This window comes from Juglans regia, chromosome 13 (assembly GCF_001411555.2).
Source record: "Juglans regia cultivar Chandler chromosome 13, Walnut 2.0, whole genome shotgun sequence".
Lineage (NCBI taxonomy): Eukaryota > Viridiplantae > Streptophyta > Magnoliopsida > Fagales > Juglandaceae > Juglans > Juglans regia.
This window is the reverse complement of record NC_049913.1, coordinates 24,763,510-24,782,015: the sequence shown is the minus strand read 5'-3', so window position 1 is coordinate 24,782,015 and position 18,506 is coordinate 24,763,510. Positions and strand designations below refer to the sequence as shown.

General features: G+C 36.8%; 1 protein-coding gene across 1 annotated transcript; it reads left to right on the top strand.

Moving 5' to 3' along the window:
• Positions 1-911: 911 nt before the first annotated feature.
• On the top strand, positions 912-2,029 carry LOC108990793. The gene has a single exon (XM_018964885.2). The coding sequence runs from the start codon at positions 1,182-1,184 to the stop codon at positions 1,944-1,946; it is 765 nt and encodes a 254-aa protein (XP_018820430.2). The 5' UTR covers positions 912-1,181; the 3' UTR covers positions 1,947-2,029.
• The last annotated feature ends 16,477 nt before the right edge of the window (positions 2,030-18,506 follow it).

Below are 18,506 nucleotides of genomic sequence, written 5' to 3'. Positions count from 1 at the left end.
GGTTCGGTCCGGCAATGGACCGAATATTTTCGGTCCATCATTTTTTCGGACCAGACCGGACCGAACACCCAAAGGGACCAGATCGGACCGGCGATGGTCCGGTCCGGTCTATTTTTTTTTATTTTTTTATTTTTTTAAATAGGTAATAAAAAAAATTTATTTAAAATACTAAATTAAATTAAGTGACTTATTAATATGGATTATGTAACAAATTCAATAAAAAAATATTTTATATGGTCAATGATAATAAATTAGATGAAAATTATATTATTAATTTATATAATTACTATATAATTAACTAATTGATATTATATATTTATTAATTCATAGAATATTAACAAGTGTTAATAGCATATTTAAAATTTTATATTGTTAATAGTGATAGGTTAGATGAAGATATATATAAAATATTGCTAATTTATAGAATATTAACAAGTATTAATAATATATTTAAAAATTTATATTGTTAATTGTACAATTATTATATATAAAATATATATATATAATATTTTTCTTTTTATTTTTCATTCGGTCCATTCCGGTCCAAAAAAACTGTAGTCGTGGACCAGACCAAATGTTTTCGGTCCTCTAATATGTGGATCAGACCGAACCGGTCTAAGTCTCGGTCCGGACCGAAACGGTCGGTCCGGTCAATCTGACCGGACCGTTTATCACCCCTAACTGCACATATGGTTACGTAAATAAAATTGTAAGTATAGATAGTATTTTTCTTTCTGTTTTTCAATTCAAATTTTGAATTACAAATTTCAAAATCTATACAATATCAATAACTAATTACACATTAGCATGTATGTTCATGTGAGTAAAATTGTAAGTATAAATAGCATTTTCCTTCGGTTATTAGTAATTTTTATGTTAATTAAGTAAATAAAAACCATTTTAAATATGTAGAACCGATTAAGCTAAGAATTATTTTTTTTTTCAAGTTACAAAACAATGCCACCTCGACTAATGCATATGAACTCCACCTACCACATGTAACTTCCTCATTAGTGGAGGCGTCCATCATCATCACAATTCCCTCTTATTTTCCTTTCTTTTCTTTCTATTTCCAACACGACACATTCTTTTTTTCTCATGCAACAAACAGTGTCAACCATTGGCGAGAGTCGCAGAGAGAGACAGAGAGAGAGACTTTGAAGAAGCTTTTTCATGCAGGCATGAAAACCGCACAGACAAAACCATCGCCACTCAGCAAATACTTCCTTCTCTCTCTTCTTCTATGTCTTCCTTGTTTTCTGCTCTTATACTCTCTTCAACCCAAACGCCACCAGCCCACCGGTGACCCACCGCCGGAAAAGAATATTTACGGTTCCGGAGACCTCAAAATCAGACCGGGATATGCCTCCTACGAGTCATACATACAGCGCCAGCTCGATAAGACCCTCAACCCTAAACTCAGAGAACTATGGAAAACCCGCGACTGGGATCGGAAAATCCTAGTCTTTGGTGGGTTCTTCCAGGATTTAAAGCGAAAGCAGCTTCTGTCCAACGAGTCCAAAGCTCTCTGTATCGGGGCCCGAGTTGGACAGGAGGTTGAAGCCCTGAGGCGTATCGGCGTGTCGGACTCGGTGGGGATCGACTTGGTGCCCTGTCCTCCGCTGGTAATCGGAGGCGACTTTCACAACCAACCCTTCGACAACGAGACCTTCGACTTCGAGTTCTCCAACGTGTTCGATCACGCGTTGTATCCGCACAAGTTCGTTGGCGAGATCGAAAGGACGTTGAAGCCCGGCGGGGTGTGCGTGTTGCACGTGGCGCTGTCTAGACGGTCGGATAAGTACTCGGCCAACGATCTCTACAGCGTGAAACCGTTGGTGGATATGTTCAAGAGGTCGGAGGTTGTTCACACTCGGAAAGTTGACGGCTTCGGATTGGACACCGAGGTTGTGTTCCGGAAAAAGAAGGTCATCCCCTCGTCCTGATCATTGGCCGATTTTCACTGCTGCTTTTTTCCTTTTCGTTTTTTGGGTTTTTTCTTATTTATATAATTCTTGATTTTAAATTATTTTTTCATTGAAATTAATGGTTACATATGTGTACACTGTCACAAATATTACCTTCATAAATTAGTATTCAATAATTTTAAAACTTTTTAGATCAATAGTTGAATTTTTAACAATTACGTATATATTAAATCTGTGTTTTAAAATAGATTAAGGTCTCGTTTGGTTACACAAATCATCTCATCTCATCTAATCATTATAAAATTTTTAAATTTTCATACGATAAACAATTCCATTACAAATTTTTTAAATTCTTACACAAAATATAATAAACAATTCAATTTTTTCGTATCTTAAAATAAAATTAATATTAAAAAATAATATTTTAACAATATTTTACTTAACTTTTAACTTTCATTTTATCTAATCTGTATAACTAAACGATACCTACAAAACATACATTAAGAACGGTTGGACTTTAGAAGATCGATATTTTTAATTGTATTTTTATATACAGAGTCCCTTTTTCTAATTAAGATTCTAATTATTAATATGGGTTATAGATACTTACCACCTATTGAGCAAGTAAATGATTTTAACGTCCCAACAACTACTTGTAAATATAAGTTTTTTTTTTTTTTTTTTAAATATAAGCTAATAATTTGATTGGAAGGTATAGTAAAATGGCCTGTAGGTGGTTCGAATATTCCTCTAGAGATTGGCTCATGCATATCATTGTTTCCAACGTCATCGAGCGTTCAAATGTCCTTCTCCACAAATATATATATATATATATATATATATGATAAATGGTAAATGGTATAATGACACTATTTCGGTGGGTGATTAAATAATTGCAAGACGTGATCTTAAACGTTGAGATAGGCTTCCCCCCATAACTTCAATTCTATCATGTACATCTTTTGGGGAAACAAAAACAATTCTATCTATAAATTAATATATTTATTCATTTAATTATACTAATATATTTTTATATGTAATAGCTTCATTATCTTGTTTATATTATAAGGTATTCTTCCGCGATGAATACATAAAAAAATTTATTTATAAGTATTTTTAAAATATGTATGTGGAGATTATTTACATATTTTAGAACTGTAAATATTATTTTTTTTTAAATTCTAATAAATGAACTTTGAGTGTAGATATGATTAATTTTGGACTCATTTACTGCAAATAATGCTACATGCGTGTAATATTTTTCATAAATAGTATATGGAACTCGTTATTAATTAAGCACAATGTATGATTATTGAGGAAATTTATATGAAACCTACCTAATTATATTATTTGGGCTTGGCCGATCTCGAACGTACAGCTTATATATTCACCTCTTGAACCATATATGTTGGATTGAAGATCAGAGAAAGAGATGAACATCATGTGGAGCTACCGAAGGAAAGAATATATGTGAGCTAATGATCCAATTAAAATGGGGCCCATATTTATGATTTTGTTTTTAAAGATAATAAAGAAGACTACGTACGTTAGGTGAAATTAACGCAAGGATAAAGTTGTAAAGCATAATTAAACCCACAAGTAACATGAAATGGTTGAGACTTTATGGGACAAAGTGAAAACTCCGTGACATACCTATCATCATCGAGCACCCATATAATATTCCCAGCGTGTCTAAAAAAAAAAAAAAAGCACATATTTTAAGCGGGAAGATTGGCCATTGGGCCATAATTAGCATTTAGTTATGTTTTTTAATGATAAAATTGAGTGTATTTTGTAGAGTGTGTTTATATTTCCGTCAATTCCTCGTGCATTGATCACTCCTTGGACCAAGATAAAGTGCTAAACCATGCAGGAGAATGTGCGGCCCTTCGCTCCCCAAAGATTATTCTTTCTGTTTTCTTTGTTAAACAAACTTCAATTTTTTTTAAGAAATTATTTATTATATTATTTTTTTTTATAAAAGGTAAAAGTCTTTATATAAGTTATTCAATAACAGGACAGGGGTGAGACAAATTTTCCATTGTTGTGCTTTTCTTTTCTTTTTTTTCTAATTTTTTTAACACGTTTAACAAAAAATGAGAGGTCATGTAATTTTAAATGGATTATGATTATTTAATGGAATATTAATTCTATGCATTAGTTACTATTTATTTTCACACTTTATATCTATAATTTTTTTTTTTTTAATTTTATTTACAGAGTGTGGAGGTACTTTTCATAGATTCATGTGGAGTGTGAGATAGTCATGAATGATAGCTAATGAGGAGAATTTTTCTTAATGAAAAACTTTTATAAGCAAAACCCATTACGTACCCTTCCATCAAAAGCATTAACCCAAAGCAAATAGACGCTATCAAATTAATCTAGCGAGGAATTCATGCATTGAATGCAAGGTCACGTCATTTGGGCACACATTACATAGACGCAACCTGAAACAAAGACAAAGTCATCGCGCACTACAAGGGATGGATCATGGATGACAAGAAAATGACATTTTGAGGTACAAACCTTATCATAAATAGAATATATAATTCTATCACCAAATCACATTTACCATACATACATAATGTAATTTAGTTATATATAATGCACATGCATGCATTATTAGATAAACAACAGTCAACCGGGTCATTTCCCTTCATTATCTATGATATGATGGAGTAGTGGAGACCAAAAAAAAAACAAAAAACCAAGCATAGCCAACACATGATCTGTTTCTCCAAACCTGACTGCGGTTGTGTTTTGGCCGTTTACTTGGCCTACTGCCGCGGTTTCTCAAAAGGTATTATATATACAGCCATATGCATAGCCAACAGTGAATTAAGAACCAAATAATTTGAGCTCCAAGAGACACACGACAATAATAACGAAGCAAAAGAGACCAACTACCACCGCTCAGCCAGACTGTCTGGAACATGATCAACAGGCTGGCTTTCGTTGTCGCCCACCTGTGACTAAGAAGCTTTTAGCTTGGCTTAATTTGTTTGTATCTGCTCGAACTTCTGATCAGGATCGTATATATAGGGTCAAAATGTTTGCATCGATCTCATGTAGAGCCTGAGCTGCTTCGAAGCTCACAAATAGATTTTAAGTTTGAGATGCCCGCCGATACATTAAATATATAGATGCATAATAGAGATCAAGGTGTATGATTATTGTTTTGTCATGACCACAAAAGAAAACGAAATAGTCATGAGGATATCACTTTCAAAGTGACAAAGTTTAAGACAAACTAGCAAGTACAGATCATGACTTTTATTGGCATTTCGATGCTGTTATACATATATATATATATATATATATATATATATATATATTTATATATATAACACGCTAATATATATATATTCATCGACGACTCTCTGTCAGATCAGTTTCACAATTGTAATCTGCATCCTTAAGGACACCATTCTCAGGCCTGGAATGCTCAATTTTCTTTTGGTGATTACTAAGCTCTTTGAGGATGGCTTTTCAAATCAACAAAATGTCTATATATCCTTTGAATTTCTCACTCTTTCAACTCCAACTGCAGTTTCTAAAGAAAGAAGAAAAAAAAAAAAACATTAGCATTACAATCAGGTGGTATATTTAGATGAACTTACACGGCCAACAATCATATATATATTTTATGATCAGTAAGAGGTTTTGAGTCTTTTAGGGTCATGAATCTTAAAAACTTCCTTGAAAATTGTTTCAAGATGCGAGTTACGTTTCTTGCTAAAAATAATAGCACATTCCTAATAATACACAATTTCTGACATGCCAAAATTAGAGAGAGACATTAAAATTACATATCAACAATGCTAATATATAGGGCTGTAAATGAACCAATTTGTTCGATAGCCCACTTGATACTTGTCCGATTAAATTCGAATCAAACTCGACTCATAAAAAAAAATGCTCATCCATGAAAGTGGATATCCACTTGATTAGTAAATAACATATACTCGGCAAAACTCAACTCGACTTGGTTAAGGCTCTTTAAGGCCCGCTCGTTGATGCCTAAGTTGACTCGTTAGCTCGACTCGATTAAAGTTCATTCATATATTGATAAATATATACATACACATATGTATATATACATGTGTGTATATATATATGTATTAGCTAATAATATAAGCATAACACTTTTATAATTAAATATATAATATGTAACCTAATTACTTTATGTCTATATATTAAATATACTTCATAGTTATATTTTATAATTTGTACAATAGTTAGTCAATAAGATTTAATACTTTCATATGCTAGTATGTGGGAACCATATATGAAATAGATATATGTTATCATATTATATGTATATATTAATAATTTTTGTAGGCATATAATATATTATTATTATGGATAAATATCAACTAGTTAGATATTAATTATTTTTAAATTTTTAAAATCTTATAATTTAATAGAGGTTCTAGAATTTTTGGATGGTAGTGATGATAATGGAGAGGATATGAAATGATTGTATAGATCTACTTGTTAATTTTACAAATTTGGTATTAGATTTTTTATTTACTTTTATTTATCTAATTTATTAATTATAAAATCTTATTCCAAAAATAAAAAAAAATAAACAATTCGAGTCGAGCTTGAGATTGAACCCAAGTTGAAAATTTAGCTTACCACGCGAGTTGACTTTAAACAAAAAATAAATAAAAATTTTGAGTTCAAGCTCGAGTATTTTGAGTCGAGTCAAGCTCGACAAACGAAAGACCGGCTCGGCTCGATTATAGCCCTAGAGGCTAATAAATGGACGTCTCCTAGTTCAAAGTTAAGATGCAGTTAAATGAAAGATTGAAGACATTAAGTCACATATCAATGCATGCAGGAGAATCATTTGGCACTTTGTCATTTTGCGCCACTACATGGAAGAGATCACACTGGTTTTCCTTTGAGAGATTCGACGACGCTCAGAAGTCATTGCACCCTGACCACCGTCTCCAGCTAAAATTGTTCGGTACTTGAAACCTCCCAATTAATTCCCACAGTGGCCCTAGAACTTCCTTCCTCGACACTTTCCCTGAAGAAGGCGCAACAACAACTGCTTAATTAAGTGGATTGAAGATTTCTTTTTCCTTTTCTTCTTCCCACTGCTAGAGTCAGTTTCTCCTACAAGACATACATTCACGAAAGGTTCAGAAGCTAAATTGTCAATGGTGGCTTTGCCTTCTGTTTGTGCACTGATGAAAGGGGTAGTTTATTATTACCCCCCACTTCATGGATTGGATCGCCCAGTCTTTCCTTCACAGAGATTCCACAAAACTCGTAAATTGTTGCACACTGGACACGCTGTTTAGGAACAGATGCCGTACCAGGTTCTCCCCCTGAATCCTTGTGGTTAATTCCCACAGCAACACTAGCGTTTTCTTCTCTGACATCTTTCAAAGAAGAAGAAACTTCAACCAGTACTAGATTAGGAGGATTTGAAGATTTCTTTCTCCTTTTCTTACTCTTCCCACTTCTTGAACTAGTTTCCAACAAATGGACATCCTCAATTGGTTCAGTAGATGAGTAATTATTAGGTAGTCATGAAGTATGGACACGTGATAGTCCCAACGTATTATAAGATGACATGTCATTAAAAGGTAATGCGTATGCAAGAAATTTCAATGGCGTGCCATCCTTTGATTGGTTGCAAGTACTATGTCATCCATACTCTCGGAGTATCTAATAATTTTTCTCAGTTTGTCCCCTACTAAGTGCTGAGATGCACCCTCTGCCTTGGAAGGTCAAAGCTTTCATTTCATTTAGAGCATCTTGATCTCCATTTTTCTTCTCAATCTTATGCTTTCTTTGCATGAGGTCTCAATTGTGAAGCATCCTCCAATATTAGAAGACAAACTCTTGCAAAGTTTTCAGCTATGTCTTTGTTTCCCATCCTCATATATTACATGGAGCATCTTTATCTCAATCAACTAAAGACTATATATAACTCTACCAGAATCACTTGAACCATATTAATCAGCAATGTTAAACCATCACACGCAGTGCATGAAAGCCATGCAGACAACAAGTCTGGACCACCACCTAATATGAACGCTGCTGCTACTGCACCACTTCATGTACCTGCTGCACCACCTCACATACCACATGCAAGTCATGCAGCACAAAGTGCACAATCACGTTGCAATGCAACCTCTGCCACTACCACTCTGCTGCACTCAACGACAAACACCAAAAGCACTCCACCAACCAGAATTTTCTCAACCAATCATTTGTTATAGCCTTTGTAATAGCTGTAAATTCTCAAACAGAATAGTTACATTTTATACCATCTGCATGTGTAATATAAATAGAGAGGCAGCACCTCATTGTAAAGATTGAGAGAAAGTAAAAATACAAGACAGAAAGTATTCTTTCCAGAGGTTTCAACATGGTATCAGAGCTTTCTAAGGATTAATAGTCCACAATGTCTAGTTCCTCCGGTACAACTTCTTCTTCTTCCTCTCCCTCCTCCCTCTCATCCCTTCCTCTATCAAACCTTTCCCACATACTCTCTGTTAAATTAAACCTAAAAAGCTATCTCTTATGGAAAGTTCAGCTTGTTCCCTACCTCCATGGCCAAAGATTATTCAAATACGTTGATGGGTCTTGCCCAGCCCCACCCTTTCTTCTTCCCGACTCTTCACCCAACCCAGAATATCAAACCTGGTTCCAACAAGATCAGCTGGTTATGTCGGCTTTAATAACTTCCCTCTCCGAATCTATCATTGCCCAAGTAGTTGGCTCTTCTACTGCTCGTGATGTCTGGGTATCACTCAAGTCTTCTTATGCTTCCTCCTCTCAAGCTCGTCTTGTTCAAACCCAACTCCAACTTGCTTCACTCAAGAAAGGCAATGAGCCAATGACTCTATCCCGGTTTACTATCGTCGTGCAAAATCATTAGCCGATACAATGGCTGCTGCCGGTCATCCCCTACCCTCCAATGAGTTTGTTCCTTACCTGTTAGCAGGACTTGGCCCTGACTATGATCCTCTAGTAACTTCAGTAACTACTGAAGAAATTTATGGGCCTAAATCATCTCATAAAACTGGTTGTACAATAGAGGATTGCTCATTGCTTATAAACATGCCCAATACCTTGTCTACAGCCAATGTGGGATTATTCCTCAACACCCTCCCTCACGTGCACGCCAGTATTTTTTCTGGTCCTTGTCATGGGGTAAGTAGTGTGGGTTTCCATTCGTCCTATGGTAGGCTCTGATACCATGAAAAAATTTATGGGCCTAACTCATCTCATAAAACAGGTTGTACAAGAGAAAACTGCTCATTGCTTATAAACATGCCCAAGACCTTGTCCACAGCCAATGTGAGATTATTCCTCAACAACTACAAGACTAGAACCAATCTCAACGGACTCTCTTCTAGGGCATCTTCTAGCTCATGAAGCTAGGTTGCAACACCATGCCACAAATGCTACTATTTTCTTAGATCCTTCAACACAGTTTTCTGCTCGTAGTCCATCCTTTAGTCGTGGACGAGGTGCACGTGGCCGTCAGAATTTTGCACGCAATCGTGGGGGACGTGGTTCAAATAATCGTGGTCGTGGCTTCTCTACACACTTAGGTATCCCTCAAACCAGTTCTTTTATGTCTCCAACTGACACTCGTCCCGTGTGCCAAGTATGCAACAGGGCTGGCCACACGACCCTTACATGCTTTTATCGATTCAATCAGTCTTATACCACCAGTACTGCCCCTACCTCTGCTCATTACACTGCCTCCTCTTGTGCCACGGATGGTGCCTGGTACCCTGACACGGCGGCAACCAACCACATAACCAGTGAGCTAGCTAACCTCAACCTCCACTCCACCGAATATCAAGAAACAGATCAATTAAGTGTTGGTGATGGTTCATTTGTTCCAATCACACAAACTGGTTCAGCTTTGTTTCCCTCAACTTCTTCTTCATTTCTTTTAACATAAATGCTATGTGTTCCTTCATTCAACAAAATTCTTATTTCTGTTCAACAATTTTGCACCGATAATCATGTTTATTTTGAATTTTTCTTTGATCGTTTTCATGTAAAGGATTGTAACACAGGGAAAATCCTTCTCCAAGGGACATCAAATAACGGCCTTTACACCTTCTCCACCCCGTCTCCTCAAGCATATTCCAGTGCATGCAACTGAATTTCTCTATAGCACTCATGCCTTGGACACCCCTCTCTCAAGATTGTTCGTCAAGTTCTTCTTCAACATGGCTTACCCTTTGATGAAATGTCTTCTATGCATTTTTGTAATGCTTGTGCAATGGCCAAGCACCATAGAATTCCTGCACCCACTAGAAAAACAAAATCTGTTGCACCTTTCCAGCTTGTGTTTAGTGACTTACGGGGACCATCACCTCATGTTTCTGAGGATGGTTTCAAGTTTTATATTTCATTTGTAGATGATTATTCAAGATATACTTGGCTTTTTCCTCTACAAACTAAATCTCAAGCTCTGTCTACTTTTGTTAAATTTAAAGCCTATGTTGAGTTGCAATTTCAAACTAAAATTAAACAAATCCAAACAGACTGGGGTGGGGAGTTCAGGTCCTTCACTGAGCTTCTCTCCACTTCTGGAATCTTGCACCGAATTACATGTCCTCACACACACACTCAAAACGGCATCGTCGAAAGAAAACATAGACACATCGTTGACTCAGGACTAGCCTTACTTGCACATGCATCTGTCCCTTTAACATTTTGGCCATATGCTTTCCTGCATGCAATGCGCTTAATTAATCTGCTTCCATCATCTTCACTAAATTTTTCATCTCCATTCTTCATTCTCCACAAAAAGGAACCAAATTTTAAGTTACTTCATGTCTTTGGTTCGGCCTGGTGGCCTCTCACAAGGCCCTATAACAAAAATAAATTTAATTTTCGGTCCCTTCAATGTGTCTATTTCGGTATCAATCCTGCCCACCATGGATCAATCTGTTACCACATCCCTTCCAAACGTATCTATATCTCCAAGGATATTAAATACGACGAGGCTTCCTTCCCATTTTCAAAACCATCAAACACCAACTCTGAACCCATTACTGAGACCAACAGCACACTTCTCCCCCTTTTTACCTATAACCCAACTCAAACAAATCAAAACCAATGTTTACTCGGCCCAGTACCAATACAACCTCCCCTATCTTCATTGTGTTTTCCTCCAACTCAAAATCAAACACAAAATCAAGCCCAATCTTTACTCTGCTCAGCACCAACACAACTTGTTTCGTCTTTATCGTGTCTTCCTCCTCCCGCCCAGAATCAAACACAAAATCAAGCTTCCCAAGAACAACCATCCTCACGGTCAATACTAACCCAATCACAAACTGCCTCCTCCCGCCCACGTCAGTTTATCGACGGCACTATTCGATGGCCACCACCAAAAGCCCATATCTCAACCATCACCTCATGCCAAATACCTGAAACTCCAACTTGTTTCTCTCTTTTATGCAAGTTTCTGGATTGGCGTAAGGCCATGACAAATGAATTTAATGCTCTCTTGGCAAATAAAACCTGGTCATTGGTCCCAGCCTCTCAAGCTCAGAACATTGTATCCTGCAAATGGGTTTTCAGAACGAAAAAGCTTGCTGATGGCACCATTGAAAGACGAAAAGCTCGTCTAGTAGCAAAAGGTTCTCTACAGCAATCCGACATTGATTATGATCAAACTTTCATTCCAGTTGTGAAAGCAACAACCATTCGACTTGTTCTAGCTCTTGCAGTCACAAAGGGTTGGTCAGTTCAACAATATGATGTTCAAAATGCTTTTCTTCATGGTCTGCTTTCTGAAACCGTGTTCATGGCACAACCTCCAGGCGTCACTCATCCTCAGTTTCCATCACACGTATGCAAGCTTAAAAAGGCGATTTATGGATTAAAACAATCACCTAGGACATGGTATTCTCGCCTAAGCCAAAAGCTTGTGGAACTCGGGTTCACTATTTCTACTACAGACTCATCTTTATTTGTCAAAATTACTAATGCCTCTGCCCTCTATGTCTTAGTTTACGTTGATGATTTGCTTGTCACTGGATCTAACAACACTTGTGTTACTGCATTGCTTCAAGCTCTAAGGACATATTTTCCAATTACCAATCTCGGCAAGCTCCATTTCTTTTTAGGCATTGAAGCAACATATAATGCTGATGGTCTTCTCTTAACCCAGAAAAAGTACATTGCTGATCTACTTGAGAGGACCAATAGGACACTAGCCAAACCAGTAAAAACTCCAATGGCAATTTCAGAAAAATTACGCATGCACTGTGGTAGCATGTTTGAAGACCCGTCTCTCTATCGAAGCATTGTAGGATCTCTTCAATATCTCTCATTTACAAGGCCAGATTTGGCCTTTGCAGTAAGCAAAGTGTGCCAATATATGCATGCTCCAAGGGTTCCCCACTGGCAAGCAATTAAACGGATACTGAGGTATCTAAAACACACATCTGATCTCGGCTTACAGTTCTCAAAATCTTCATCCATGAACATCATGGCTTTCTCAGACGCTGACTAGGCTGGCTGTCCAGATGATAGAAAATCAACAAGTGCTTACTGTTTATTCTCTGGATCCAATTTGATTTCTTGGTCATCTAAAAAGCAACCTACAATAGCAAGATCATCTACTGAGGCAGAGTTCAAATCGGTAGCAAATGCTACTGCCGAAGTTATATGGGTGCAAAATTTGTGTAAAGATCTTGGCATCCATCTCACTGCTGCACCGACTCTGTTTTGTGATAACTTAGGGGCAACATATTTGTCTTCTAACCCAGTGTTTCATGCAAGAACACAACACGTGGAAATAGATTTTCATTTCGTGAGAAATCGTGTTCTTAACAAGTCACTCACAGTGGCTTTCATTTCAGGCAAGGATCAAGTGGCAGATGTTTTGACAAAGCTTCTGTCTGCTGTGAGATTCCAAGAACTCTGCTCAAATCTGCGCCTACGCTCACTATAGCTTGACTTGAGGGGGACTGTTAAACCATCACACGCAGTGCATGAAAGCCATGCAAACAACAAGTCTGGACCACCACCTAAAATGAACGATGCTGCTGCTGCACCACTTCATGTACCTGCTGCACCACCTCACATACCACATGCAAGTCATGCAGCTCAAAGTGTACAATCACGTTGCAATGCAACCTCTGCCACTACCACTTTGCTGCACTCAACGACAAACACCAAAAGCACTTCACCAACCAGAATTCTCTCAACCAATCATTTGTTATAGCCTTTGTAATAGCTGTAAATTCTCAAACAGAATATTTACATTTTATACCATCTGCATGTGTAATATAAATAGAGAGGCAGCGCCTCATTGTAAAGATTGAGAGAAAGTAAAAATACAAGACAGAAAGTATTCTCTCCAAAGGTTTCAACAAGCAATACAGACATTCTCTTTTGCATTCAGGTTGCTCTCAACCAGAAGCAGTGATGAAATCATCAAAATTGGACCACCTTTACGTGGAGCATCACAATGACGGTTGTCCCCATCAAATGAAGTACCATATCTTATGCCAAAATAGGCTATTAGGATGTTTTCCCTGTCCAGAATAAGGAAATGCTAATTTTTATGACACTAAGCTAAATGAGAAGTATTAATGACGTGTTTTGATACCGATCAACAATCTAAATGACCCTACAACACAAGAAACGTGAAGGCTTGGTGGGTAGTAAAAAAAATTCGATGCCTAAGTCAATGCTCTAGGCATATGGCAAATTTTTTTATGTAAGAATACACGAGAGAGTTTTTCAAACATGAGGTTAAGCTTTTATACTTTCTATCGAGGTGGGGCCCTGTTTCCTGTGCTAGGGGCGTTCATCTACTGTACTGGATACCATGTCACTACATTTAATGCATCGTGGCTCCTTTGGATTATGTCCCCTGTGGCAGGTGGGTGAGTGTGGCCACTATTTGGACACTCTATTAGGAGTAGAGCCTCCTGCCAAGTTCTCCTATCTGCACTATGTATCTGCCCATTTAATGCAATGTGGCTTCTTTGTAGTAGGGGTGCTACCCGCCCCTACGGGCTGCCCCTTCCCCATCCCCCACCCCCGCATGGGCTGGGGTGGGGAATTTTTCCCCGTACCCCACCCCCGTCCATGCGGGGGCGGGGTACCCCGTCCATTGCCCGAGATGCGGGGGTGGACCTCCATCAGTCCACCTCTACTGAGCCTTTAATCCAATTCAGTTATTTGAGCCCAAAATGGCCCAGAAATGTTTTTGGGCCATTTGGGTCCAAAATTTAACTAAAAAAATAAATATATTTAAAAAATGAAAACGAAAAATAAATTATATAGTTAGAATTATTAACTATATACTAAGTTTCAACTAATACTATTAAGTATTAACTAATAATCATCCAATTATACAAATTAAGAGAACTAATAAACTATTACAATATTACAAACTCATCTAAAAACAATAAATATTACAAATCGTACTATTAGCTATTGTATCAACATTACAATTAATAGTAAAATGTAAATTAATAAAATCATAAAATTTCAAATTTGATCAATTTTGGGTGGCGGTGAGTTCACTGAGACTGAGTTGTGTCAACTGCTGTGAGACTGAGAACCAAGATCATAAAAGTTATAAAACCTGCAATATTAATAAGTTAAAAATAAAACAAATTATAATTATAAAGTTATAAACATGAAACAAAAATTTAAAATACAAAATATTAAAAATATTAATCAATATGAGATTGGATCATTGGGATGAAGATAAACATAGATCATTGGGTCTTTAGAATTATGATTTGGCATATTTATATTGAGAATATAAAAGTTAAAAAACACACAAGCAAAATAATTAGATACTAAAATATTATATAAAATTATAAATGTAAAAAATAATTAATGGACAAATTGTGCAAATCATGGCAATGGTGGGCCCAATACACACAAACTCATACTGTATCGGAAGTAGCCATAGATGTCGTCCCATGTATCACTATAACAATTAAATTTGAAATTAATACTGATTAAATGAAAATAAATAAGTTAAAAAAAGAAAATGAAATTCAAATCCCACGATTACCAGATTCAGGCTGATCACCACCCTCCTCCTCACCGTTGGCCTCTTCATAGTCAAAAACATCTGGAATATGAAATGGAGTCCCCTTGACCCAATTCTGCCTCCACATTGGTAGAAGCTAATGAATTCCGAAATGAATCCAATACGCGCCCTCCGGTACTAAAGGTCAACTCTGAGGCTACGATGCTAATAGGGATGACCAAAAGATTGCAGGCTATCTCTCTAAGGACGGGATACTTCACGACATTCACTTTCCACCAACTTAATATATCAAACTCTCGTGAAAATGGTTAAAGCTCCACTGCCAAGTATCTGTCTATTTTTTATTGAGCCTCTGTAGAACTCCAGATGAAGGGGGTTTGCTCCAACCTTTCACCCCAGTCCAATTTACGTCTTTTCCCAACCTCGACTTCTAGAATTGGTGGGGGGAGGGAGAAGAAGGTGTAGGTGCCGCAATATTACTACCCTGTAAGACGGTAAACTCATCAAATAATCTACCAATAGTTTCCCTAACCCTTGCTACAATATAACCTTAAACCGAGGGTCAAAGACAACAGCTACATATAACAAAATATTAGCCGTAGTGAAATCTCCTCAATACTTGTTGTATTTCGTCCTCATAATCAATGCCAGCTCCTGCAGCCTAATGTGGCCACCCACGATCATATCATCTAATTTTTCTTTTACCCTACATATTTGTTGACAGAATTAATGGGATGTAGGGTATAAAGTGCTAGATAGCTTCGTGGTGACCTCGTAGAAAAGTCTCAAAAAATATACGAAAATAGATACAACTTCCAAATCATAATCCACGGGTTTCCCCAATCCTCCGTCGTCATCAAAATATTTTACATATTGGATGTCTTCATCACCCAATAATGCAAATGCCAGCTTATATTCTTGGACCATCTACAACATAAAAAATGTTGAGTTCTAACGTGTAGGCATATCAGTACAAAGGCCCTTCTTGGATGTTAAGCCTGTAGACCTCACAACAACCTTGAATTTCTCCAATCTCGAAGGAAAAGATCTCACCCATCTCATAGCCATCCTAACCCGAGTAATCGAGTTATGAAGATCTTTCAAACCATCAATGACAATAAGATTCAAAATATGTACTGCACATCTCACATACTCACCATCCATGATTGTTTTATTTGTCTCTCTAAGATAGGTCTTAAGATGTTTCAATACGACATCGTTAAATGAGACATTATCAACTATGACCGTAACCCCCACTCTTTTATTGCAGCCTCCAAGTTACTCCCAATCGCCTCACCCTTGCGATCGGTGATTTGACAAAATTTTATAATTTTCTTGTACAATGTCCAAACACCATCAACAAAATGCACAGTTAAAGGCACATAATTAAAAGTTTGGACTGATGTCCAAGTATCAGTGTGTGGTAAACAAATTGACCTGCCACTTGACCCCTCAACTTCTCTTTTTCAGACAAATAATAATTTTTTATATCATTTGCCATTGTGTGACAAGAAAAAAGATTAAACCTTAGTTTCAAGTAGTGAGAATTGCTTGGAACCCTTTTCCATCAAAGGTAGCTCGTCCATGATGATCATACGAGCTAGGTGTCTCCTACACTCATCGGGATCAAACTTAGACCCCCTTAATGTTACACCCCCACTACTCTCCTCTGTCATTTTTTTAAATCCAATTTCTAGTCTAGATTGACTATTCTCTTGTAATGATATTAATATTAGATTTTTTTTGCATTGCTCTTCTAAGTACACCTTTAATTGTGAGGTACCATCTTTCCTATAGTGGTATCCATAAATTTTCTCACAATAGTTACACTTAACTTGGGGGTTATTGGGGTCACAACCCTCTAATTTGGAGAAATGAGACCAAACTATGCAAGTAGATTTCTTGCTGAGCTTGGGGCGATGCAAGGTTCCGTAGGGGTAGATGTAGGAGTAGGAGTAGAAGTAGGAGTAATGGTAGGGCTAGGGGTACCCTGGGCCTGGAAAGGGGAGCTCGAACTAGAATCTGCCGGAATATCTATGAACTCAAGCAAATAACAAATCTAAAATTATAGTAAATATATCAACATGCCAATTAATTAACATCCAAACATTAATTATGTTAATGAAAGTACTTCATCGTGCTCTTCGAATACAAATGATACAGTACTCACTTTTTATACTACATGTCATGTAATTAAAATCTAGTAATACAAGAAATATAATTAAGTGCTTTATTATCGTTAACAAATCAATTAGAAATTAGATGGTACAAATTGGAAGAAATTGGTAGTTTTTTAGTTTTGATAATTTGGAGACTTGGAGTACTGTAATTTGATAAAAAGGAAAAAGTGATAATTTTGAGTTGCAGAATGAAATTAACCGAAGAGAAAAAACAAAACTATTGTTCCAGTTGAAGTTGAACTCAAAAAAGAAAAAAAAAACAATCTTTCAAAAAAATAAAAATACTTTTGTTCTGGTTGAAGGGTACACAGTAAACATACTGGTTATTCAGATAAGTCCTATTGCCAGTTTTATGAGGCTGTGAAGTTAGAAAATAAAATGCAACTAAAAAGTTGAGCAATATCAAAGATTGAAAATATTGCATAAACTGGACATGTTTATGGAAATCAAGTGTTACTTCTATTTGGAAGCCATAAGAACATCAAGCTTATCAAAACAACCACCCAAAAAATCAAAACTCTATATTTCGTGTTTGCTGGAAAAAAATTAGGGCATTTTGAAACTCTAAATTTAGGGCATTTCAATCTTTGAAACCCCTAAATTAATTTACGGTTTCAAATTGGAACCCTAAATTAATTTAGGGTTCCAATCTGAGTCAATTTAGCCACAAAATCACTATCACTGATTCACTATCATGTATTCAATCATCAAGATTAAAAATACATTACAAACCAACAAAAATCAAAATCATAGAACATATTCACACTCATCAGTAACTCAGTTCATCAATCATCAAAACATATGCACAATCAAGTCTCTATAGCACACAATTCACAAACACAATCTCATCCTCTATCTCCAATTAAAACTCATCATTCCTCCAATCTCCATTCCATAAGTCAACAAAAAATAAAAACTTTAACCAAGATTCTTACCTTCGGCCACGGAGATGTAGACGGAAAGCTACGATGATGGCATAGTGGGAACGACAGCGACAGCGTAGTAGAGTCTTCGACGTCGATGGAAAGTCAGAGATGCAAAGAGTGAGCGAGATCCAATGAGAGAGAGAGATTTAGAGAAAAGGCTAAGTCTCGAGGAGGGGGGTTTTTCTTAGAATCTTAACAAATGACGAAACGACAATGACAAAACGGCTTCATTTCGTCATTTGTTATTAAGTAAAAAAAACTTAGACAAGAAACGATGTTGTTTCATGCTTAGAGTTTTTTTTTTTTATATATAATTTTTTATATATAGATAAGCGGGTGGGGGGGGGGGATGGGGGCGGGACGGGGGTCACCCTTATCCCGCCCTCGCCCCGCTGTCGGTGCCAGATGCGGGCGGGGCCACCCGTCCCCACATCTAGCGAACGGG

Excerpts from the sequence above, each read along its gene's own strand:
- LOC108990793 (XM_018964885.2), top strand. The coding sequence starts at position 1,182 with ATGAAAACCGCACAGACAAAACCATCGCCACTCAGCAAATACTTCCTT.